This window comes from Helicoverpa armigera, chromosome 2 (assembly GCF_030705265.1).
Source record: "Helicoverpa armigera isolate CAAS_96S chromosome 2, ASM3070526v1, whole genome shotgun sequence".
Taxonomy (NCBI): domain Eukaryota; kingdom Metazoa; phylum Arthropoda; class Insecta; order Lepidoptera; family Noctuidae; genus Helicoverpa; species Helicoverpa armigera.
In genome coordinates this window covers 2,239,317-2,265,455 of record NC_087121.1, presented here as the reverse complement: position 1 = coordinate 2,265,455, position 26,139 = coordinate 2,239,317, and the positions used below count along the sequence as shown (strand labels likewise).

The 26,139-nt window shown below is 36.2% G+C and overlaps 1 protein-coding gene across 3 annotated transcripts in view; it reads right to left on the bottom strand.

Moving 5' to 3' along the window:
* The window catches only part of Stv (starvin), a 32,967-nt gene that overhangs the window by 5,600 nt on the left and 1,228 nt on the right, over positions 1-26,139 (bottom strand). Inside the window, exon 1 of one of the 3 annotated variants that reach the window (XM_064037453.1) lies at positions 7,760-7,912. The exons of 1 other annotated variant lie outside the window; for it this stretch is intronic. In XM_064037453.1, coding sequence (XP_063893523.1) covers positions 7,760-7,771 — 12 coding nt within the window. In that variant the 5' untranslated portion in view covers positions 7,772-7,912. Of the gene's footprint in view, positions 1-2,524; positions 2,711-7,759; positions 7,913-26,139 lie in introns of those variants that run through there. One more of the 3 variants, XM_021328625.3, reaches the window with a different exon arrangement.

Below are 26,139 nucleotides of genomic sequence, written 5' to 3'. Positions count from 1 at the left end.
AACGTAGCATAACATGATGTTTGTTGACTTTTAAAGGTGCAAATACTATCATTCCATTGGTCATTTTAAAGACAGGAGTCAGCCATTTGCAAATCTGAATTCGTCTCGATATTGCAAGTCTGAAGGACGATCCAAAGACGAAATCCAAGGCAAAACGTGAGAGTGAATGGTAATAACAAATTCACGATTCAAATAGCAGAAGTCACAGCTGGAAATAGTTTGTTTACATGTGTAAATTCAAATATCACGTGCATGTAAACATGAAAGTGATGTCGTAATGTATAAATATCTCTTAAAATCATGGCATCGCGATCCTTTTGAGTCGAAGCAGTGTTTTGAATAATATCGCAAAGTGAAGCACTAATAATGGGAACGTATTGAGAGCGAGCGTGCACTTACAGATAAACAAAGCAGAAGGGGCTCAGCATTACCAGAACCACGAAAGGTAAGTGAACTTTGAGGAACCGTTCGAGAATAACGCTGACTGAAGACGATGACCGAACATTGATTTATGATTATGATTACAATCGTATAAAATGTTATTGAACATTTAATATAAAAGTATCTGCTCTTCTTTTATACATATGTTCAATAACCATTTACTGTTACAGCCTTTTTATCGTCCCACTGCTGGGCACAGGCTTCCTCTCACACGAAGAAGACCTCTCAATAACCATTTAGAGAACTGAATAAACCTACAAGTTCTCTAAACAACATTATTATGGCTGCAAAGCTGCTTTTGAATGGTACATTTTGATAAACCTGAAGTAAGTAGGTTGACCAAAACCGCAGTCTCGGCTTTAAGTTCTGAAATAAATTGCCATATTTTTGCGGTTTCCATTTAGCTAAAGAAACAGCAGCTGCTTTAAATGGTGTTTCGATAAAACCAAAGCGGCGCGTCGCCCGTGACTCACAAGACCCGACGAGTGACGTCGAACTGTTTACAATGATCTCGTTAGGCGTCGTTCAGACCAAACGTATTGTCGGCCGCTGACTGTGAGCGCGCGTTACGCAGTTTATTGCTTTTCCATATATATTGAAATTGTCGTTCACACCGAACCGACTATACGCTGTTACGTCGTCTGTTGTAGCTGACTCTCAGTGGCCGATTATTTTACTACGCGACTATGCACGGCGGACGCGGATTGGCTACGCGGACGCGGATTGGCTACGCGGACGCAGTTGCCGAATAGCGCCGCTCCGCCGTGTACGCACCGCCGCGCCTCGGTTCAGCACGTCGATAATTAGTGTCCCTTTTATATAAACTTAAACGTATTCAAGATAGTAACTCATCGAATGTTTTACTGTCATACGAAAATATTTCTTGAACTTATTTGGATAAAGTCTATATTCGAAATATAAAGTATGAAATTGACCAAGAAAACATCACTTCAAATTTAAGGGATGTACCCACAATCACTTCTTTTTATTATTTTCGTCTTCCTCTAGAGCTTCGCAAATGGCAACTATCTGAATGCGCATCATTTAACACACATGTAGCGCATCGTACGCTATAGCCTATTGTCGGCTTGGTGAGTACGCGTACTGCAGGTTGAGTCGACGTTCACACTGGGGCAGACAGTGAGTATACTCACAGTCAGCGGCGGTCAATACGTTTGGTGTGAACAATCCCTTAGTTATGGACGTTTTCGTGGGCAAATATGCGAAAGCAGACACACTGTATAAATATACGGAATTTTGAAAGAAATTTAATTTGTGAATTTTTCAATTTTACACGAAGGTCGTATGGCTCATCGAGAGAGTCGAAGGTGGTTGAAATAAGATCGAAAGATGATAAATAAATGAAGGAATTATGCGCGAAACTACATTGAAAATACACAATTATCCGAATTGAGAACCTCCCCCTTTTTGGTAAGTCGGCTACTTCCGAACATTCGAAAAGAATTGTACGGTAGATTTTAAATATCAGAAGGATTTTTTTAAAGATTCAGAGCTGACTCTTCACAACACCTTTCAATGCTTTCATTCAAAGGTGTTAAACGTCCTTCATGTGCTTTCTCAAGCTTCAATATCAAATGTCTTTTACCTCAATTTCTCTGCAAATAAGTCATTAAGTAATAATATGAGCGAAGGTAACACCTGTGCCACTAGCGATGTCTTTGACCATGCCACCACCTGGCCGGTTTCCAACTACTAATACGAACAAGGAAAACATTTTGCAGATCATTCTGCTTTCCCGATGAGACCTTGTGTTAGATCATCACGTATTTAAGGGAAAAACATTCATGTATTATTTACGGATACGGGCTTTGTTTACCTATGCGAATGTTATTTTTATATACCTAAAATCCTTGAAGGTAAAGACTCAACAAGTATGTGAAAGTTAAATATGTAATATAGACATATTTTAATTCCAATTAGCACCGATAAAAATTTGCCAAACAATGCAAGAAAAGTGAAAATGTCATCGGCAGTTCAAATGAATAAAAGTTTAATTCATGAATTAAATATTTTCACCAAAACTGCTTATCTATTGTAAAATGGCAAAGTTTATCAAACTTACTTCACTGCCATGGTACTCCGGTGGTTTATCCAATACAACAGGGGATTCCATTTCCTTTTTGCAAAAACACTACAATGTTCACTTATAATATCACTTCACAATCAATTGACGCCAAAGTATTCACGTACTTAGGGTAGAGTAACGTTCGTCACTTTGTCTCGATTTATACTGCGGCATCCACGCCGTGCGATCGTATTTATACAGCGTGTGGGAGCCCGGCGCCACAAGTTCGCGGACCGTCCTGAGTGTTCCGGAGCATTCGAGAACGTACTCAAAAGAATCGCGGTGCTGCAGACAACAGAAACGCTTCATGTTTTTGGGCAATATACATTGAAGCGTTCGTTGTACAAAAACGTTTGGTACATTGAACTCTTTGTATACAAGCAGCAATGTTAATGTTACATGGACGATACGGTCTAGTTTCCCGTTGCAGTTCCATCGCGCCTGCGTCGTTTTTGTCTGGAAGCTTCTCGGGGTTGTTGAACGCATAGAGGGGTGTAAAGCGGTCGGATGTAGTATCAATGCACCCCCTTTGGAACTTTATCGAAAGTTCTGTAAGTGGAAATCGCTAGAACTTACAATATGGCTAGGCGCCTACACGTTGTGCATACAAAAAAGTTATTGGAAATTTAGCTTAGGTTAAAAAGTTGTACTAATTAGGCGGGCGAAATAATATAGTGAATAAAAATAAATTATTTTAGAGACTGTCAGGTGTGAATCATTGGGGACAATCATTTTGTACCGTAACGGACACAACAATGGCAATAAGAGCTCGTATGAATTTATTTAATTTTTACTTCGTGCCTTATAAACAAACTGATTAATGTTGGGGTGTATTTGTACAACCTCTGTGCAATAATTTACGTTTCAATTGTTCTTTAATCAAAATGGATGGTTAAGGCAAAAGATCCTTGCCTGTCAGAAGTGATATTAAAATTACTCTGATTTTAAATTGTCTGTATCGTCAAAATTATAAATTACAGGCGCAACGCGGGACCAAAGTGTAATCCGGTCAAAACCATTTTCATGGCAAATTTAATAACCCTTATCCATTTCCGTATTTATTAGGTTCTTACCTATAATACTTTATTTATTGATGGCTTATAAACGGAGACAAGGCACGCTTTTTCCGCTGACAATCTTTTCTAAAAGAAATCGTTTTCAATATTGATAACTGTACAATATATGCTTAATATACAGTTTATGTCTGTAATTCTTTTTCAACTAGCTAACCAGCTGAATGGCCCCATGTTGATAAGACATTTACATAAGACAATAGATCATTGATCGAATATTTTTTTGAGGTTTATTTAAAAAATGTGTTTAAGAAAATAAAGTAATTACCACGAGACGCTACGGCATGAGGAAGTGCTGGAATTTACCTGAGCTCCTCATCTTTCGGGAACTTTCCAAAGAATAATAAGAACGCGCGGGTGTAGAGCTTAGTAATATCCCTTCCAAAGCAGAAATTGTGCATAACGCATAATAATAATGAATGACATAAAAGACAAAATGAATATAGATATTTTCTAGTAATTTCTAAAAATATGCTATTCAAAATAATACTATGAGAAATTCATAGTATTATTTTAAATTGCTTATACTTAGAATTATACAGGTGAAATATAAAAATAGATTGATGCCAAATATATCGCAAGTATTGAATGATGCAGTCCCCAGGTATTAATCATATTGCTATTATAATCATCAACAATGATAGAACAACAACCATGTATATCAAGGTTTCTATTATTCATAATAATCCGGAAAAAAGAAGAATAATGTGACTTAAAAAAAATCACAGCTGATGCGGCAAACGAACTAACCCAATTTTTGCAACAATACAGAACAATAGTAGCATCGACCGGGGAAGTCATTTACATTTTACGAGTAATCGCGCGAGTTTCGAGAAATAATTAATTTAACTGAATAAACATATAATTAAACAAAGGATCTAAACGTATGACACGGTGCATATGTATTTTTTATATTTGTTTACATAGACGCGTGATCGCGCGCAATTCAATGAAATGACGAACGTTTTTCGCGCATCTCCCCAAAACATGTCTTATTTTACGACACGATAAATATGTCTTCAACTCCGGTCCAGACAGCAGAGGCGTTCTGTCCGGTGCTCAAGGTACTCTCATTTTTCCAAATGTCTGCGAATGACGATGACTTTGTACGAAACAAATTCGGTTAAAATACAATAAACTAAATAGCACAAGGCTTCGTAAACTAATAAGACCTTCCTCTATATGCCAAACTATTTAATTGGTTAACAAGCGTACAAATTCAATTTGTGATCCAAATTCTTCAGAAACCTATATTAAATTGGGTAAATGATTCGACCGCGCCGAATATAAAAAAGGCTATTAAATATGTGAACGACTACATTCTTTCCAATTTCTTACGTAACAGACTATTATCAGCTAGGGCTGCCATCTCGAATTTCGCCAAACCCGGACAAACATGAAAAAAAACCCGCACATTTGGTGTAAATCGTATTTTTTCCCCGGACGAGTCCGTTTTTTTGTAAACAAAACAAGAACTTATTTTTTATCCATTTACTATTACCATATACTTAAATTCAATGAGGTGCTTCTTTACATGAAAAGTCAGGGCCGTCTCTAGCTCATGTAGTAGTAGATATTGAAAGATTATGACTAGTATGAGTACCTACTTCGAAGATCATAAATAAGAAAGCTCATATGGAAACTAGGAGTTAATTTCTTGTTAATAAAAGGACTTTAAAATGATGCTCCCTTTTTGATAGGTTAGACAAAAAAATTTTGAAAGTAGAAAAAAAAATGAGTTTTGGGTCACTAAAGCACCTAAACTTGTATAATAAAAGTAATCTGTTAAGTGAAAAATCCGCGAGCGAAGCGAGCGCAATTTTTTTTGAATATTGGGATATTAAGGTAGCTAAACGAAAAAAAAAATAACCCCGAAAATTTTTGTGTTTTGGGACCCTGCACCATAGGTCAAGACGTCCCTGTAAAAAGTGTCCGGGTTTTCCCCGGACACTTCTTGAAACCCCGCCCGGACGGCCCCCGGACGGCCTCCAAACGAGGACAAATCCGGGGAAACCCGGACGGATGGCAGCCCTATTATCAGCTGACTGCTGTTTGGCAGTCGATGCATGGTCGATGACCGAGCACAGCATGGTGTTGAAAACGCAGGTGGAATAATAAGCCTCTAATTCATTCATCTTCATTCATAAAGATTAAAGCCCCATAGTAATATTCCGCGCGAAAAAAGGCGACAGATCAGTCGTAATTGTAATTAACCCTTAATTTGGCAAGCATAACCTTTATAAAATTTTATTAAAAAAATATTGTAGTCTAATTATTTGAGGTATAAGGAAATAGAGAAAAATATTATAAAAATATTTTTTTCAGTAATTACGCTGAAATAATATGTATCTTATTTTACACATTGCCAAATACGGAGGAATGTATAGTTTTTCGATAATGTATCCAAAAGGATACATTACCAAATCGGGGTTTTAAATAAAATTGTTAATTGGTAAGAAATTTTATTTTTTTACATGAAAATCGCAAAAACAGTTCCGTTGTTTAGTTAGACATAATCTCACATTACATTTTATCCGAATCTAGTGAAGGGATTGAGGAACTACTATAAGAATCATGTTGTATTCCATAAACTGGCAAAGATGTGTTATCTTCCTCATTGTCTGTTGTGTCACTGTCGTCCGATCGTGCATTTCCTGCAGGAATCTACGCTAGGATGTGCTTTGATCTTGCTCGTTGTAATACCTACGAAGAAAAAAATTGCACATGCAACCAAACCAAACAAAAGCAAACTGAACACTGAACTGTTTATATGGAATTATGTCAAAAATTATGCAAAAAAAAAATCTAAATAAAAATTAATTTTATCCTCCACATGCTGTAGGGTCTCACATGCGTGTAGTTAATATTTTTTTATGTAAACATTACGAGAAATTATACGTGCGATAAAAGGTTAACTTTTGGCAATGTGTCTTTAAAGATACAATGTCGTATAGTCGACATTTGAGCAAAGTATCTTTAAAGATACATTGAGGTTTGACAACGTGTCATGGCTCGATAAATACATTTCTATGCCATAATTTTAGCTAAATCGTTAGTATATTACGTTGCACACATAAAATAGTAAGAACCTGACATCGCCACATATAAAAAATAATAAAAATCAATAAAACTTACAGCTTTGTTGCTCTTCGTGTCTGTCATTTTTTCAGATTGACGTAAATAGGGATGTACAGTTGTTGAAAATGCAATAGACTTACTTTTCCTTGTGATGTAATGAGTCAAACTTTATAATTACGTCGATCGATTCAAAAAAATACAATTATTTTATGTTACAGATTTTTTTAAAGTTGTTGTATCTAAAAAGATACATTTTCAAATTAAGGGTTAACAGCTTAAACTGAATTTTAATCAAGGTTATTGAACAAAGAAAAGGAAGTGAAGTTTAAAAAAAAATGTATACGTTGGCAAACACTGCATCTCGCGCTGTACCTTTTTTATGAACGCCAATTTCGACAGGTATGCAGCAAAGGGGCTATTTTTAACAGTTTTAATGTCAGGATTCCTTGAGGAAGCGAACAGCGATAGTTCACATAGCGCTGCCGTGATTTGGCTAAGCGTTTTGATTTAACCTAAAGCACGAACATAGCATAATGATTTTTCAAATTAAACCTAATGTGAACATTGTATGGAAAAGCTTACCAAAGGATATATAAAAGTTGAATAAAGTTTTCAATATTAAGTGAACGCGTTTGCGGTAAACGTCTAACGAGAAATACTTCAGGGTTAATCAAAATACTATAAACAACGAAGTGGGACGCACGGAGACGTAGGAGGGTGCCCGTTCCAAATTCCTAAAGATTCTTATAATAATGTTGTGCAATATGAAAACAATTCGACCCCTAGACACGACATTAGGACCAGAGGAAAAGAAAATCGTAACATTCAGAAAACTATAAATTACGCGGACCGTCTGAATGTCACCAGAGTATATAACTACGTTGTGTAGTTTTTTATGACCATTGCTTATTACTTTTAATGAAGATTGCAAGCCTAAATCTGTTAATTAGATCGTGTAAACAAAACATTGTATCGTTGGCAGCATCGCATGATCGGTGTTACCAACAAATACAATATTTGGAGCTATTAATAATTAGTATGTGCCACCGCACGTCCGCACAAATGACTGTTTTGTACTCACGTTTCGCTTCATTTTGTACAGCCACCAAGTTTTCTTATGCTATTATATTTTTTAACTGCCGTTTTAACATTTAGCTGGAATCGACACTGAATTTTATATATCCGTCTCAACACCACTCACTCGTTCACGTCTGCGCGTCGTTTTGCATGTGCTGTGGGTGGGTGCCGCGAATCACCGAAATAGAACTTTTGGAATAACACTACACAAATTATATTCCTTGCGTCACCAGCAACGTTTGACGAGATGAAGATCAAGAGCGTATACGCAGTCACAAGAATTATACACTAAAATTGTAACAACTGTCACATCACTGAAAAGATAGACAAAACATTATAATTTGCTCGCAATCATTATTATTACAAAGACATCGCTTAAAATTTTCCATGTATTACAATAATTAATACTTGAAACTGAATAAACATCTGAATTAAGAACCTCTTTTTGGGAATTCGAGTGAAAAGGAATCGCTCCTCTGCTACAGTCGCTACCAAGTTATTTCAAATCCAGCTTTCTGAAATCGGAATGCAACACAATTTATATGGAATCGGTGTAAACTTAGCAAACGAACTAGGTCACCCCCAAATAGCTGAACGATGATTGGCTTGTGTTGATTGGTTATACGAAACCAACGTTATCCTGCTGTTGATTTATATTTTTGGGTTAAAAGTAAATTGGGTTTATGTTACAGTTGAATGCTGCAATGACCGTAAATGTCAGGAGAAAATTAAGTTTCGACTGCAGTTGCATTGAAGATTACTTTGTCGCGGTGCAAATTGATCGTAGTATAATGCAAAGCGACATCTCAAAGGTTACTACGATACGATCACACAAGGTGACACGTGCCCGTTCGGTCTTATTCTCTTCCTCCATAGGTGCAGTAAAAGGGAAGTCCTTGAGCAGCCCACTGCTGTACTGATTCATTATCACCCACGCGCACAAATTGCATGTTATTTCTCGATAGAACATTGCAGTGTTGCAAGCGATTTGCGGTTAGGGTTATCAAAAGTCACATTTAATTGGCATCTCCATTTGCCGTGTTATTATTGTTTTTGTTTTGATTTTTTTTATGGAGCGAACCAAAAGACTATTTCAGCTACCCATCACGGCGAAATATACCCTATCGTCATGGAAAGATAAAACAGCTAGCCATAAACCAAATTAAATTGTACATATAACAATTACGAAGAATATTGCCTGCGGTTCTGCAAATTTTGTACATGATTTGTGTTTCAGCCCTAGTTCCTAAGTAGCGAGAACTAGTGTTAATGATGATAAATGATCCGATACTGTCTTTTTATTCAGGTCGCTTATTTCATCGCTCCTGGGGTTTTGTTTCATACACTAGATCACGTTTCCTGCAATTTTCATAAGATCAGAGGATGTTGTTGGTAAAAAGCAAGTCATTGCAACTTCAAAGTTGATTCGAGGTGAAGCTGTACTCCTCGATTTACTGCAACCTTATCATTTTAGCAATTCGTTTCATTTTACGAGTCGTTTGTTTTAAATGCAATTTACAATTTACAGCGGTACATTTTCATGACGAATCCATTTAGGTTCTTTGAAATGATTAGAGTCATATTTGTATGTCAACAACAAACAAGCGCGGTGATTTATTTCAATCTACGCCATTTTAATCATACAGAAAATCATAGGATATTCTAGGTCCCAACATAATTTACTTATAGTGGACGACCTTGCGGTGTTGTTAAGGTACTTGTGTCACGGTATATTTTTATTTTACTTGCGAATTCGTGCTAATGATATCACGCGATATTATAAATATACATGAATATGTAGCAATAATGAAAGCTGACAAAAAATCGCCATTAAAAACAAATTACACGGTGTTATGTCAATAGCCACTGCTAGCTTAGCAGAAACATAGGTCATTACCAATGAACGATGCTTTGGTCAAGGAAACAAACTTCGATCGTAGAATTACAAACCTATAGACGATTGGCCAAGATGCATTTAAAAGGTGCGCTATACTGAAAACTAGAATCAATCTAAAGGTGTCTACTAGGGTTGCCAACCGTACTATAATATATAGTATTGTACTATATTTCGGGTCTGCGTACTATATACTGTTGAAAAAATATATAGTACGTAAAAATACTATATTTTCAACACCGAAAAAACTAACAACCAAATCCTTCATAAAAAAAAAATAAGAACGCGCCTTTAAAGTAAGTACCCGATAGGCGATACCATATATCCGAACGCTTCCGTAACGAACTTGTCAATGTCAAATTGACGTCAATTTTGACGTCGTCATGTGTATGTTAATTTAAAAATTGAGTGTGACAAAGCATATGACACTTTTATTTTAAACAAAAAACTGTTACACAGTGCAAGAAGTGCAAAAAAATATAGTTTTTATAAAAATAAATAATTAACAAATATATATTTGTCTCTTTTTTGTTTTTCCCATAAAATACTATATTTTTTTAAAATGTACTATATTTTTTTACACCTTATTTTGGAATATACTATATTTCGCTGATGAAATGTTGTTTGGTGTGTAGACACTGTCTACACACCAAAGCCGCTGATGCCGGCGGCACAGCCCGGCGGCCCAACCCGCCGGCCGTATTTTGTACAATCATGCCGCCGGCTTTCATAGAGTATTGGACAATTACTAGAACACCACATGCCGCGGCTGTCGTGCCGCCGGGCTGTGCCGCCGGGTCAGCGGCTTTGGTGTGTAGATCCCTTTAAGAATGACTAAAATTGCTATATCATTCGTTGGAGTTATATTACCTACTATTGGTTATTGCAACGAATAAAAAACTACCGACTCTCGTGTCGTCTAGGAATCATCAAATCACGATATTGAATAAGCCACTTTTGGGCACAAAAACTTATTAAACCTCTTGTTTTAGATGTTGTGTAATATATTTATTAGGTTAGTGTAGAAAAGAATTATATCGACATTGTAACCATTTGATCGACCTAAATACCTTGCGTCTACGCTGAACAGTCGCGAATGTGAAAATAATTTTTATGTACTCCAGGGGCCCGATTCTCCTAATTTTACTTAAGCGACCTTCGATTGACGTTCGACTCGATTCGACTGAGACCCAATCCCGACTCGATTACGATTGAAGCGTATGTGGCATTCCGCTATTTTTTCTTTGAAATAAACGTTTTTATCCTTTTCTGTCATTCAATAATGAATCATTTTGTCTGCAAATGATTTACGATTGCAAAATGATTGTACAGCAAACTACCGTATTAGGGCATGCAATTTCGGTAAAACAAAAATTACCGGTAAAAATTCGGTAATAAAAATATTTTTACCGGTAAACCGGTAAAACGGTAATTTTTGTATTTTTTTTTTAATGTGATATTATAACAATAAGATTGGGTAGTCTTAAAGCAAAAAATAAATAAATATGCAAAGTATAAGGTGGTAAACGTTTTTTGTGACGTGGGCTGTAACAAAAAACATGTCAGTACTTACCATCCTTACGCGATTTCGCCGACAAAATGCAAGAGAAACGGCTTTGATGGTACGGACATGTAAAAAGGAGTGACACCTGAGGACATCGGCAGTGTGAATGTGATACTCAATCTCAATATACCCGGTCAAAGGCGCAAAGGCAGGCCGAAACCGTGGTAGTTGAGTGTCGTAATGAATGACATGAAAATCTGCGAACTCGAAGAGGAAGATGTCTATTCAGGAGGATAGAGCGAAGTGGAAGAAGGAAGATACGGAAAGCCGACCCCGTCACAAGGCGGGATAAACGCTAAGAATTACCGTAAAAAAATATATTTTTCATTGAAGTGAAAGCCCTTTTTTTATGGTAAATCTTCAAATGCGTCGCTTTCTGTCTAATTCCCGTGTTTGTTAGTAGGCGTTTTATGGACCAGGGTCGCGGTAACTCTTTCAAACAATCCCGCGGCCCCGGCAGGCCTGGGCCCTGCTGAGCCCCACTGGGTTTGCTGACATCTCCCTGAGGAGCGCGTGGAACAACGCGCGACGCTGAAACGGGTCTGTTGTCTATGCAGACGGTGGAACGATGAGCCACCCGAACTCACCGCCCACAGACCGACGCCTATGGTGGCCGGGAGTCGTCTCTCGACCCTTGGCGCCCGTGGTGTCTTCCTGGTCCACTACAGCGGCTGAGATGAAAAGTGCTACTCGCAGTCGCTCCGCCGTCTCCTTCCCGAGCATGACTGCTTCGCAGAAGGAGGCGACGGCTTCCCATTCCCTCCAGCTCCGGACCATGGCTTGAACCACGGAAGGACGCGAAAGGTCGCCGCTGCCTATTGCCTCGACGACAACACGGCGGTACCCTTCCCAGGCAGTGCACACCTGGACTGTGTGCTCCACCGTGTCCTCAGAGCTGTCCGCATGGTGGTGAAGTAAAAGCCCTTGCTCAGTAAGGTCATAGGGTAGGTAAAATAAGTATTTGCTACATTTGTACCTAGAATGAGCTGACAGCTATGAGGAGAAACAGAATAACCGAATGAATACAATTTGTTTAGATTTTATAAATTAAGATGAGAAAGAAGATTTGTATCTAACCTAGAGATAGTTAAGGACACACAAGTTTACTTTCCTAAAAAACAACAACTTTAACACTCTTACAATACGTAATGTATGCAACATTACATTATATTCAGGCTACATGACAAAGATTTGACGTTAATTGAACAATTGCTATATTTTATCAGAAAAACGTAAAAACCGGTAAATTACCGGTTTCATATTATTTTTACCGGTAATTTAAAACTCGCAAAAATGGGCGATTTACCGGTAAAAACGAAACCGGTTAACCGGTATTGCATGCCCTATACCGTATAGACCAAAATCATCAAAATAGCAGACCAATCGCACACCAATCAAATGTCAATCGAATACGATTGGTCTTTTATTAGTAGCAGAATGCCCGATATGGTTAAAACTGCTATTACGATCATATTGCGATTCGATTTCTATTCGATTTTGACATTATTAACTTAGGAGAATCGGGGCCCAGATCTGTCAAGTCTTTCGCGAGTGTTAGCGCGTCGACCTGGGCCCCGATTCTTATTTCAAAGAAAAAAATAGCGGAATGCCACATACGCTTCAATCGTAATCGAGTCGGGATTGGATCTCAGTCGAATCGAGTCGAACATCAATCGAAGGGCGCTTAAGTAAAATTAGGAGAATCGGGCCCCAGATGTTCATACATATGTTGTATTACAAATTCAGACATATGTTGTATTACAAATTCAGACGAGTATACGGTATCAATTCGAAATGCATATACCTAAGCGTATTATGGAAATAAGGTTGAATTTATCAACAATTTGTACATAATCATCATCCATTATCTTCATAGGATACAATCATTTAACATACCTTAACATAACTTATTTCTTCTAGTAAGAAGTAACAGTAAAACAATGGTCAACTTCCATTACCCATTAGTTACTCGATAAGAATAATCCAATCATCCAAATGCGCAATTACCCGGAGATTAAAAACTGCATGAAATCGCTACAAAAACATGATAAACATCACAATACTCATTGCTTTCAATGAGTATTACTAACTATGCTTTAATTAAGTCCTCATCAAGTAGAAGCAGAAAATCGCTTGATTCTTACCGTGGCGAATCAATCGGTCACCTCAGATCAAGTTTACGATTTGTATAATTGCCATTTATTGTCCTTGAACTTCTGAATTAGCTGGCCGTATTATTTGCTCTTTGCTCTTTACATACACGACTTTTCCAGAAAGGATGGCCTTTGTTTAAAAGTAAGAAATTTTAGCTTTACAATGTTATCAGGTGACTAAGCAGATAGCAAAGACCTCAAGCAGGGAAATGACCGATAACTTGATTCTAAGAAAGACTATAATAACTTTGCTTCGAGTAATTATTCAATTAAGGCTATAAATACTCTAAGATAAAAGCTCTCAAGTTTGAGATCCATTCATTACCACTTAACAATGATATATTCTGTATAAAATACCTCCACATACAGGTCAGATCTACGGGATTTTGGAATATATATCAACTAGCTGTATTTTACTAGCGTCCCTTGGAATCTACTTCCCGCACCAGGATAAAAAAGTAGCCCTAACTATCGCAGTGAACCAGTGCACTTTTGCGCAGTAAATCAGATACTATATGTTACTATTATCACGGCTTATGTAATCATTGTATGCACCCGGATATATTAACACATCTTCGCTAACTATGTCCTGCAACGTGTTTGACAAAGCAATTGGTTTATAAATCAGTTCCTCACATTCTGGTTCTGTTTGAGAGAACTTAGAGAGAAATTACATGAAAGGAAAAATTATCGCGATAAATAAGAAGTGGTAGCATTTATAATTTAGTCTACTCATCTTAGGTTTGTATATTTGCATTGGGTTTGTATATTAACATTATAAAGCTGAAAAGGTTTTTTGAATGCATAATTTAAGGAATTACTAGACTGATTAGAAAAAATATTTCAATGCCTATTTATAAGGAAAAGTTGCCTAGAGGTGTTCCTATGGGACATGGGGAAAACCGCTGGCAGAAGTTCGTAAATAGCGACTGCTCAAGTGTCAAATAAATGTATGCAAATAAAAATCTAAACAAAAACCTAGTCCTGTCCAGGTATACATTACAGTATAGTGTGACTAACATATCGTTGTTTTCGTATGACACAACATAGCCGTGAGACGACACGCTTCAAGCTTCAGCTGTTCTTATTGTTCTAAATATTGCACAGATGTACAATACCATTTAAATGTAATAAAATAAACGAATTACATAGAACACGTGATTCATTCATTGACTTTTCGTTGCTTGAATGGACAAATTCTAAGTATGTTTGGCTTCAAATGATTTATTTTGTTTTATTGACATCATATTGACAGGGTGCCTACTTTCGATAATTACAAACCATTACGCGGATAAACCAAGTTTTTGTATGTTAGGGAAAATGCACACACAATACTATTTGTGTCTTTCCTTACGTTGATTGTTCGTCAAAGTATCTGGTGCTAGAAACAACAAATGAAATGCTCATAAAACACCTATCCGCAGCGACAAAGCCTGCATACTAAAATATTGATTAATTACCGGTACAAAATGAAGTGTGACATCCATACGCGTCTAGAATCGTAATGGATATCAGCAAGGAAAAAATGATGTTACATAAATCAACTTGGAATAGGTACTCTACTCATACTATATAATGTAGGTAAAAATCCGATCCAATTTCAAAGCAAGTCTGGGCGCGTTTTTGTACGAGAAGAAGTTTTTGTTGTCAAAATAATAATATGCAAAAACATCTATCGTACGGAAAACAATAACAAGAATATACGCATCCACAAAGACCACAACCATCATTCAAGCCAGTCTAATTCCTAAACGTCAGTTTTTTGCTGCAAAATTTTCTTTTTGTTTATTTTAATTGTTCTTTCGCACAATTAAATGTATCTTGGACTAGATAGACCGTTAAGAAACTGTTCGAGCAATAAATCCGCGAATAACTGAATAATTAGTAATCCTGGTTGGCGCCAGATAAAGTATGCAAAAACAGACGGCGCCAAACCACTGCAGAATTAAACAATAATAAATGGTTCATTTTGATTGTTTGAACTTATCACATACAGCTACGTTTCCTTTGTACTTATTGCCGAACAGAAAATATAAGTGTAGCAGCTTAAACATGGCAACATCATACTCTATGGTATGAGTCTTTATTCATAAAATTCTTATATTTTCAGATGAAGGTGAAGAGTGGTGATTAATTGGACGGTAATGATCTCAATGAACGGCCACTACCACTAATGTTCTATACAGGTAACTATGACTAACTTCTGAAGTGTGCCAAGTCCAATTTTACGCAGTTGTGGGACATTTTCCAGTACTCATAAGACACGGTACATGATATATGAAACGTGCTTTAATAAGATCGATAATGAATAGAAGTTGGCGCAGTGTCATTCAAACCAATCCAAACTATCAGTCTATTATTGCTTTGGCAATTCACGGCAATTGGTGTAATAATCTGACTAGTCGAGATTTACTGTAAGCTCTTCTTGATCAATTTTCTTCCAAGTTCATTGCCTACAAAATTAGATAGAAGGCCATAAATCACAAGATAAACAGTTTCGAAACCATAACATGTGCGACAATCAGACAACTCATAATTAAAACATTTAAAACGACTCATTGACTCAACACATTCATTACAATAAAATTAAAACAGCACCTATGTCGAAGCAAAGTGTGACTCAAAACCCGATTATTTATTTAATTGATTACGACTGTAAAACAAACATCGCCTGTTTTACATGTTTCAGCCTTTCAGACTTTTCACGGCGATAAGAGAATTATGTTCCAATAATCTTTGTGCAACTCCAAAACGGTAGTAAAATAAACAACAAAATTCTGCAGAAAGGTAAATAAACTTGGAAAGAACCCCCTTGACGTTAGTCTTTTTCAGCACGCTAAAGGATGAAAGAAAAATAGCAGTCATTCTTTATGCTGTTATTTGTTTCATCGCTAAAGCAGTAAAAGTCGGGCATTGGCTGCGGAAAACAATCAGTATTCAGATAGCAAATGCAATTTATCGTCTTATGAGCAGTTTGCATGCAGCTCGCACGAATGCACTTAATAAGTGCCACCAGAGAGGCAAAAGCCTTTTAAGTTGCATTACGAGTACGAACTATAACTCGTAGTGTGTGCCAGTGAACTACTGAGTATGTAGCCTCGTTCCCATTTCGACATAGAGTTACTAAGGAACAATCCGTTTCTAGCACCGCTTGGCAAATTGGGAGCCCATCTGTTAAGTGCCTACAATTTGTTCCAAAAAGTTACCTGCTAACCGGTTCTTCGGTAGGGCATTCAACCGAAAATAGGTCAGTTGAATGTCGGTTACGCTACCTACAGACAATTGTGGTCTATAACCAGAGAGCACGAACATGTATTTATATAAGCTACTGTTGTTTTCAGACTCGAGAACCTTTACAATTTAACGCCAAGAAACTCAACATGTGAATAACGATTTGAAGCAGTAGACTATAAAAGCTTGTTTATTTTGTAAAATATATAGTTGTCGACTAGTAACGCTTTTTCATTGAAGCCATAAAGTTACGGTGGATAGACAAATGACGTAATCCAGTAATAACAGTAACTAAACCTTCCAGGAGGCGACGGTCATTAAGGCGTATCAGGTGTTACTGTAGCGCCTTGATAGCGTACAGTGGGTAAATTATACCATAAGGTAAGAAGATATCTTAATGATGATGAGTTACTACCATAAAATATTAAATAGGATGGAATAAACCAAAAATATGGCGAGTAATATAAGCAATAAAATGATGATCAGTGACCTTGGATATAAAACAATTTTATTTCCCTGTAAATAAGGCATCTCCACAATTATGCAGTAGAAAGATACAACAAACACTGGCCCGTAAACCCAATATTTGGACATCAATAAAATTCATAGTCGGGTTTACGACTTATTGCCGTCCAAACAAAAGGTTTGTTCCCACTAGTTCTACTGCTTAGTTCTACCGTAGAACTAATGGGAACTTTTTTTCCCACTAGTTCTACTATTTGAGGTGTAACAAAATAGTAGAACTAGTGGGAATTATGGTTTTTATTGGTATTCCCACTAGTTCCACTGAACATTTGCAGTAGAACTAATGGGACATTTTGTTCTACTAGACAGAAGAGGTACAGTCGACGGCCTGGGTGACATCTGGCCGTGTCCGTGGCCCGTGGTTATCTGTAGTTGTGATTTTTATCAGTGCTCAAAATCGATAGCAGTCAGAATAACTTAGATTTTTTTTCATGAATTTCAACAAAAATTAAATGTTTTTCTTTATAAAAGTACTAGGACAGCAGAAATGAAGAGGAGCTAGGTGGTGTTTAAAATCAGACATTGATATTCATCTACAACACTACTAATTAAAAGACATTGTTTATAATAATACACATTTTATTTACATAGATATTTACAATACATATTTACAATAAAAATCAAAAACTATCCTAGTAAAACAAACAACTAAAAAGCGTCAAAAAATTCGTCCCCATAATACACATTGAATAGGAATGTAAGTACACAATAACGCAAAAATAACTTTGAAGAGACTGGCTATTTGAACTGCAGGCTTGCAGCCCTATGGTTTAGGCAAAAAAATATCAAATAAAAATAATCGTTTAAAAAAACACGCTTATAAAATTACAAAATAATTCGGACATTTACCGTCGTACCACAAAAACTTTTAATAGTCTGTTGAACACTTGTCTAAAAATGTCAAACGACGTTGAACTAAGGTCCCTTCTGTAGCCACACTATGTTTAGACAAATGTTCAACAGACGTTTCAAACATAACACTCACATCAAACTAACAAAATCAAAAATCATTTATTCAAACTTGGCTGCAAGACAGCACTTTTTGAACGTTAGGAATTTACAATAGACAGCCCCCAAAACGCCCACCCTTCACCACTTCCTATGTTGTTTTGCTGGAAAGAAGAAGTGGCGCAACAAACTCCCCAGTAACACATGTCTGTCTGTCTGTAGGTTAGAAGAACCTTTTAACTAAACTAACTTTAGGGTGTTTTTTTTTTTTAATCAATGTGTCAAACACCACCACACAATGGTGGTGTTTAAAAATCAAAAGAACAAAAAGATTAACTAGCTCCTCTTCATTTCTGCTATCCTAGTACTTTTGTAAAGAAAAACATTAGATTTTTGTTGAAAGTAATGAAAAAAATCTAAGTTATTCTGACTGCTATCGACTTTGAGCTCTAAAAAAAATCACAACTATCGGCCGTCGACTGTACCTCTTCTGTCTAGTAGAACAAAATTATGTCCCATTAGTTCTACTGCCAATGTTCAGTGGAACTAGTGGGAATACCAATAAAAACCATAATTCCCACTAGTTCTACTATTTTGTTATACCTCAAATAGTAGAACTAGTGGGAAAAAAAGTTCCCATTAGTTCTACGGTAGAACTAAGCAGTAGAACTAGTGGGAACAAACCAAACAAAACTGGGAGGTTCAACAACTGCTGACCAAATACAGAGCTGGAGATTTCAGCGTTGTTCAAACAAAGCAAGTAATAAAATATTGGCACATTGATGTATAGCTGAAGCAATGATACTACGCCTACAAATACGCCCACTGTACTTGTCGTAGCCAAAAAAAAAATCATGGACACTGGTGAACCATTCATTACTTCTGGGGAGGCGGCGACAATGATTACTCATGTAGTAATGAGGAGACGCATTTATTGTGTGTCAAGCTGCATTAAACGATCCGGAAGAATAATGTATCGAGTATGATTTCTTATTATCTGTATTTTTTTAGTATTATTGTTGAAGACTATTTCGCAAAAGCTGGCATAACATAATGAATGTGTAAATATTCAAAGTCTTCTATTTGGGTTTTAACTCTATTTCCATTTAAATCTAGAAAGTAGTTTGACAAATTAACTGGAACTAAATATTATGCACAACGAAATCAACCTAGATTGTACCCTAAATAGACATTGTTATGTAACAATAACGCCAAACGAGTCTGTTTGACCCAGAAAGGAAATTGGCCATCCACTTGTATCCCAGCTTTTATGTTGCTTCCTCTACGAACACTTTGGACTCATTTCCGCAGCATGTTTCGTAGTAAATTATGTAGTGAATACATAAGCTACTCAAAAGGTTAAAGACCTGAGCTACATTTACACCCTATTGCTTATGCTCTTGCATCATCAAAACAAGCCAAGTCAACTAAAGGAACACCTAATAAGAAAATGACGAAATCATCAATGCATAACATATTTTAAAACCCCACATTACATTGTTGCTAAACGTTAAGTATGCGAGCTAAACAAACAAAACGAGGAATTTGTATGACAGAAGCACCTCGCAGTTTCTAAGAAAAACATGATATTCAAGGTGATATAAGTACTAGCGCAGAACGGCGCGGAATCAGTTTCTGTCGCGGTAACAAATGAAGGTAATGAGAAACTTTATATGATCGATGGCTTGTCTTTACTGCCGCCATTGACTTGATACAATAACTTCTTCATTGTTTTAAAGTCGAGAACTGAAATAACTGGAAACACACCTTAGAACAGAAATATACGACGTAGATTAAATTACTTAGTAATCAATCATGGTATGAGCTAATCCCACCCAAAACAAAAATGTGAAAGGCTGCCAAGTTCGATAATATGGGAATGCTTCGCCTATAAAAGAAGTGAGATCTGAATAAGTACCAAGTTCCATACACATACCTCAGTTAAAAATAGTTACTTTTTAATGATGTTACTTGGCAAGTTTTCACACACCTTGTTATAAACCTACTAAACGCAATGAATCAAGTATTTAATTTTCTATTAAAACTTGCCAAGTAACATTATTAAAAAGTAACTATTTTTAACTGAGGTATGTGTATGGAACTTGGTACTTATTCAGATCTCACTTCTTTTATAGGCGAAGCATTCCCATATTATCGAACTTGGCAGCCTTTCACATTTTTGTTTTGGGTGGGATTTTATTTATTTTTGCAAGGTTGTTTATTTTATATTTTTCTTATGATTAAGTTAGTTAAGGAAATGTCTCATTTATACTATCTTTCAGATTTTTGAATATGCACTATGCTTCTTACAAAGAAATGAACTAGATTAACTAAATGGACTAGATTTACCAACTGACTGACATGACATGTTATCATATATTATGTTCGTGGATCAAAGTTACACATTCGTTATTTTCGAAAGTGACTCACACTTGGCCGTTTTCAGATTTTTACTTTGACTAAATACAAACCTTTGTAACGAATTTCAGGTCGGTACGACCATTCGAAGATATATTATATAAGTATAGATAAATTTAGTTCGTTTTAGTTCCTTAGGGGTTTAAATTTACACTGGGTTTTTCACACCTTCATTATTTTGAAACCGACTCACACTTGGCCATTTTTAGATTTTTCCCTTTACTTTGACATAAAGACCTACCTCCATGCCAAATTTGAAGTCAATACGACCATTGGAAGTGGTCTAGGTTTTTGATGAGTGAGTCAGTGAATCAGTCAGTCAGTGAGTGTATAGTAAAAATAGCGATTTTCTGACGTCAATATCTCAAGACCTACAATAGGTATATTAATGAAATTTTGTATTTTAGATAAGTGAGGGGGTCTCAACAGATACTAGAAATTTGAAATATGTAAATAAAATAGATTTTGAGTTATAGGGGGGTCGAATTTGGCCCGAAATGGTTCGTGTAATATAACCCACGGCCGGTGTGTCGCTTTTTTTGCTCGAACTTGGCGGACACACTGCCGTGTGTCTAGATAACATCAGTCATTTGTGACCGCCATCCTCTGTGGAAAACCTATAATGACCTAGGTAAACACGTAGATTCTAGAACATGCCTCGTTAATTAAATTCAGCTTTGTAGAGCGAATTGAATGCGCGCTTGTCCACACGTTACCGAGATAACTAAATATTTGATTAAATGTGCCTGCAATTAATTAAATGCGACTATTTGGATTGAATTATACAAGGCAATTACTACAAGAAACCACAAAATACATAGGTACAGAAGTCAATCTCATGTATGTACTTCACTTTTCATGCCTAAACTCGGCGGTCGCGCTAGGGTCGTCAACTTTTTATGCGCATAAAACTAACGTGGTAGTGGTACTCGTATCTAATTATTTGATTTATTGTTGACAATAAAACAGGAAAAATGAAATATAAACCAATAATAATAAAATATTTAATGTGGCATACATGAGGTTAATAAACACTTTCAACGGAAATTCGTTTGAACGAGATACCGAACTTTTTCAGAAACCGCAATTTATAATTTTGTTATTCATACATATACTTATAGGTACTTACTTATTACTCTTTACTTGCGAAAAAAATATTTTTGTATGTAATGGGTTGGTAGTGTACAGTCCCTGATCTAAGCTTGCTTCTACCTACAGAAACCTTGATTTGCGAGTTTTATTTCGTCTACCTTACAACATACTCTCGCCATGAATTATCAACTACTACTTAGTAATAATCTTTGAGGGTAGGTTGGGCGGTTCGCCTGGGTTGACACTAGCAAAACTTATTACGGCATTGGGCCAGAGGCCGCCAGGGCGCTTACCTACCCACCTAACTGTACCTACCTACTGCGTTTATTAAAAGAACCATCGAAATATGAGAAAATAAGTAGGTCCATGCTATAGGTAATACGGCAGGCTAAAAAACGACAGTTCACTGTTTATTGTTGTATTAAAACAACCGTCCACTGAACAATTACATATAATACGACTTCTTTTGTTACTCCATTATTACTTTTTCTTTTGTTATTAAAATTAAAAATATTACAGTCAAATTACAGTTAGGTAGGTATCAAAACGCGTGCACATTTATCTACCTTGTGTGTGACGCGCGTATCTCAAGAAAACGGCAGCCCCGCTCGCACTGTTTTGAGTTGTTTTGAGACAGCGCGTCTGTGAACACGCACACATAGACACCTATGTCTGCGTGACTCGAACGCGCTTTATATGTAGATTGACTTCTGTACCTATGTATTTTGTGAAGAAACATCAATCCTCCTTTCCCTTCGAAATCAATCGATGGAATTACAGGAATTTATTGAAACCTTTTAACTTAGATTTATGAATTCGATCAAGTGGCGTTCGGAACTAAGCTAATTATTCCGATTGCAATAAAATAAACCTCTGGGCGATGAAACTTGTTTATTGCGACGTTTATTGATTCGACAAGATTGTTATGCGCATCTAACGTCCGAGGCATGAATAGGAATTACTACATAATGTGCATATTGCAACACTACTTGATGATTTATGCCGATATAATAAATCACGGGGGATATTGCAAGTGCCGACTATTATTCGACATCGTGTTTACATAGAAGTAAGGTTTATTAGAAGACCTGGATGCATCAGAGGAATTTTCTCAAAATTCGAGTGTAATATACCTTAGTAAATTCAGTTCATTTTCCTCAACATTTGGACTTTGTAGGCATTACAAAGTTTTAAAACTACATCCAAATAATTTCCAGCTGGCCTCAAGTGATGCGCTCAGCAACAACAGCAAAAGATAAAAGTATCTAAACGGGTGGATAGGTAGGTAAACAATTTATATCTGCTACCAACAGGTTTGGTTTGTCAAATAAGTAATTGAAATTAATATATTAAATGCAAAATGAAATAAACTTGAAAGCTATAAGTAAAATTTTGAATAAACGCAGCTGGATATTACTTAAAAACTATTAAATAAGGAGAGATATAATTTCCGTAATTTATTCACGTCTTAGCGAACCGCTATTGAAAGTAGCTCGACACCTACGAACCGAGTGTTTTGGACATGATTACATTACGTAACCAAATGATGATAAACGATTCTATAAATAAGGCCATTCATTTTGTCTGATTAGCCGAAATTGTCTCCTAGACGTCACGTGATGCATACATAATCAGTAATTAAAGTAATATTTAATCGAAGACGCTTCTATATAAGAAAGTTGTTGAGGAAACGGAATACAAATTGAAGGCAAAGAACCGGATGTTTAAACTAAACTCAAGACTTCTCTCCATGAATGATCTTCGGAAAATAAACACGGTTTATGAAATGCATTCCGAAGTCTCTCTTTGTTAGGTGAAGGAATTATTTTTTTAATTTCAAGAGCAGAAGTTGAAGCAGTTGTTGATATTTGAATACTGTAAGGATAAAGAGAAAGTTTTCTTGGAAAGTAAGCGTTAACTACAGCATCTACATTTTCAGTACCACTCGTTAGTTTTAAGAACTCTTTTATAGTGCTAAGAGCTAAGGAGTGGATCCTGAGTTTTATGTCAAGAACGACATCCACACATTCGATTCTAACCAAGCGTGCTCCATCTTCGACCACATCACCGCTTACTATCAGGTAAGATGGAGATCAACGGCTCGCCTATATAAAAAAGAACTCCCACTATACTGTGACGTCACTCGTCATATGCTAGGTGTAACTGACGTTGTACACATTTTAAAGTGACCCGCTTTAGGACCTGGCGAGGAAATGACTCAACAGACTTATTGATTAGATTACGGTTGGACTGGATCCTTTTTTGGCGATTGGTGATTATTGTCACGTCATAATTTTATTGCGTGGCGAAGTTTTTGTGACTGACTGACAATACAGCTGCTAGATATGTGAGTAGAATGAGTAATCAGAAGCCTGACGATAAAAGGTGATAAAGTCATCTACGAGGGAAGCGAACCAAATACACGATATTTTGATAAATCGGGAACATACATTAAAGCGTGATTATCAAGTGGACGATTATTATCAAATATACAGAACGTAACATATCATAACTCAGACACATGCCACATCGCATGTACAACAATATTCGTGTCGTCTGACGGAGTTGTGTATGTAAATATCCTAATAACAGTTAATAGAGTGTGGCCGACACAAAAATGTTAGCCCAACCCAATTCGCGGAGTGACGTCAATGGATATGACGAGATTTTGTACAATTTTCAGATTATCATTACATGGTTTTTCTTTTGGATATTAGAGGACTTTTGAGGGTCAACATAATCAGGCATTTTGCATTAGGAGTTTGGCTATTCTTTTCTTCTCTGCTTGCAAGAGTTTACGTTTAACGGAAGGTTTTTCTGTTGTGTAACTAACTCCCTACGGAAGTACTACCATGTATTTAGTCGGCTTAACAGCTTTGCTGCATTGCGGTTTCCGGTATGTATGAATGCCGATGTAAAGTAGGCCTTTGGGACAGCTTCACTATGAATACGGGATCGCGGGAGCTTCGTATCTGCAATGCATTTAGTTTTGCTGATTTTGAAAGACGAAGTTGACCGATTAGAAGTCAGATTTTTTGGAAATACTTACTATGATATTGATGCCCAATAAAACTATTATACCTTCAATAAGTACGTTGATTCTATCTTTTGTTCCCAACTGCGATTGCAGTGAGATCAAAGAACCGATCAGAGTACTTGCATGTTCATGGGTGTGGTAACAAAATTTATTATTAGTATAGAATACTTGTGTAGGCAGCAATAAATGTCAATCAGTCAGGGGTATAAATAAAGCTGGGCGGGGCGTGGCGAGAGGCACGGATATTCCCGTAAATCTTTAGTACCTAATGAAGTACAACATAAAATTAATACCCGGTTGAACAATTTCTAAATAAACATAGGGCAAAAATGTCCTGGCAGTTTTATAAGGGTTTGAAAGAAAGCTAAGGCTCATCAAAATTACGAATAATTATTATCTAACGCCATTAATTAAAAATGATGTAACAAACAGACTAATACCTAAAGAGGTTTGGGGTATAAGGGTTTTGGGAATACAATACGATAGTAAAAATTACAACAATTTGTGTTTCGATTTCAAATATATAAGCTAGGTAATATTACCTACGAAAAATAAAGATATTTAAAGACCTTTTAAATCTTTATACTAGTGCCACAATTATCAAGTAAACGAATATTCGTGTCACTACGATTATTCTACTTTTGTGCGAAAATTAGACTATCGCGAGCACGAAACATCAACGAGATAAGTGTGGAGAGCCCAATCGTAGAGTAAATATTATAAAAAGAGGAAAAAATATATTGTTGTTTGTAATGGATAAACTCAAAAACTACAGGACTGATTTTAAAAATTCTTTCACCATTAGATAGCTACATTATCATAGCAAGTAACATAGGCCATATAATATTTTATTATATATATAATATTTTATTATATATATAATATTTTATCCCAGTACGGATGGTAGTTCCTACGAGACGTGGGTGAAATCGCGGGTAAACAGCTAGTCTTTGAGTGAATTCAATGTTCATGTTACATCATTTATTTTCTTAGTTTACTCTTTAAAAGGAATGGTTTGAGGAATGGTGTTGTCCTTTGTCTGTATTGGAACAGATGTGGAATATATACCACAAGAGACTATCATAGTAGATGTTACAATTATGCTATGCTGTCAATGGGCAGTGGGTCCTTATTACCTTTTATAGTATATATTATATATTATTAGTACTATTTGCCTAGGAAATAAATAATAGCTTAAATAATTATTCTTTGATGCACAAGTGATTTTGCAGTTTCATATAAAGTAGGGATATTTCATGACATTCTATTTCTTTCATGATTATAATAAAAAATCATATGCAATAAAAACAACAAAAGATCCTATTCATATTTGCATTCATTATTTTAGGATTTATGAGCGAACACGACTTTCCTCTCTAATATTATTAAATTTCTCAATGTTTAAGACGTTAATAGTTTGGCCAAACACCAAAGGAATTTGGCGAGTGTCATTTTCAATATTGTAAATAATAAAATTCTCTCTTCTCTTATGATGGTGTAACTAAACTTTCATTTAGAATGT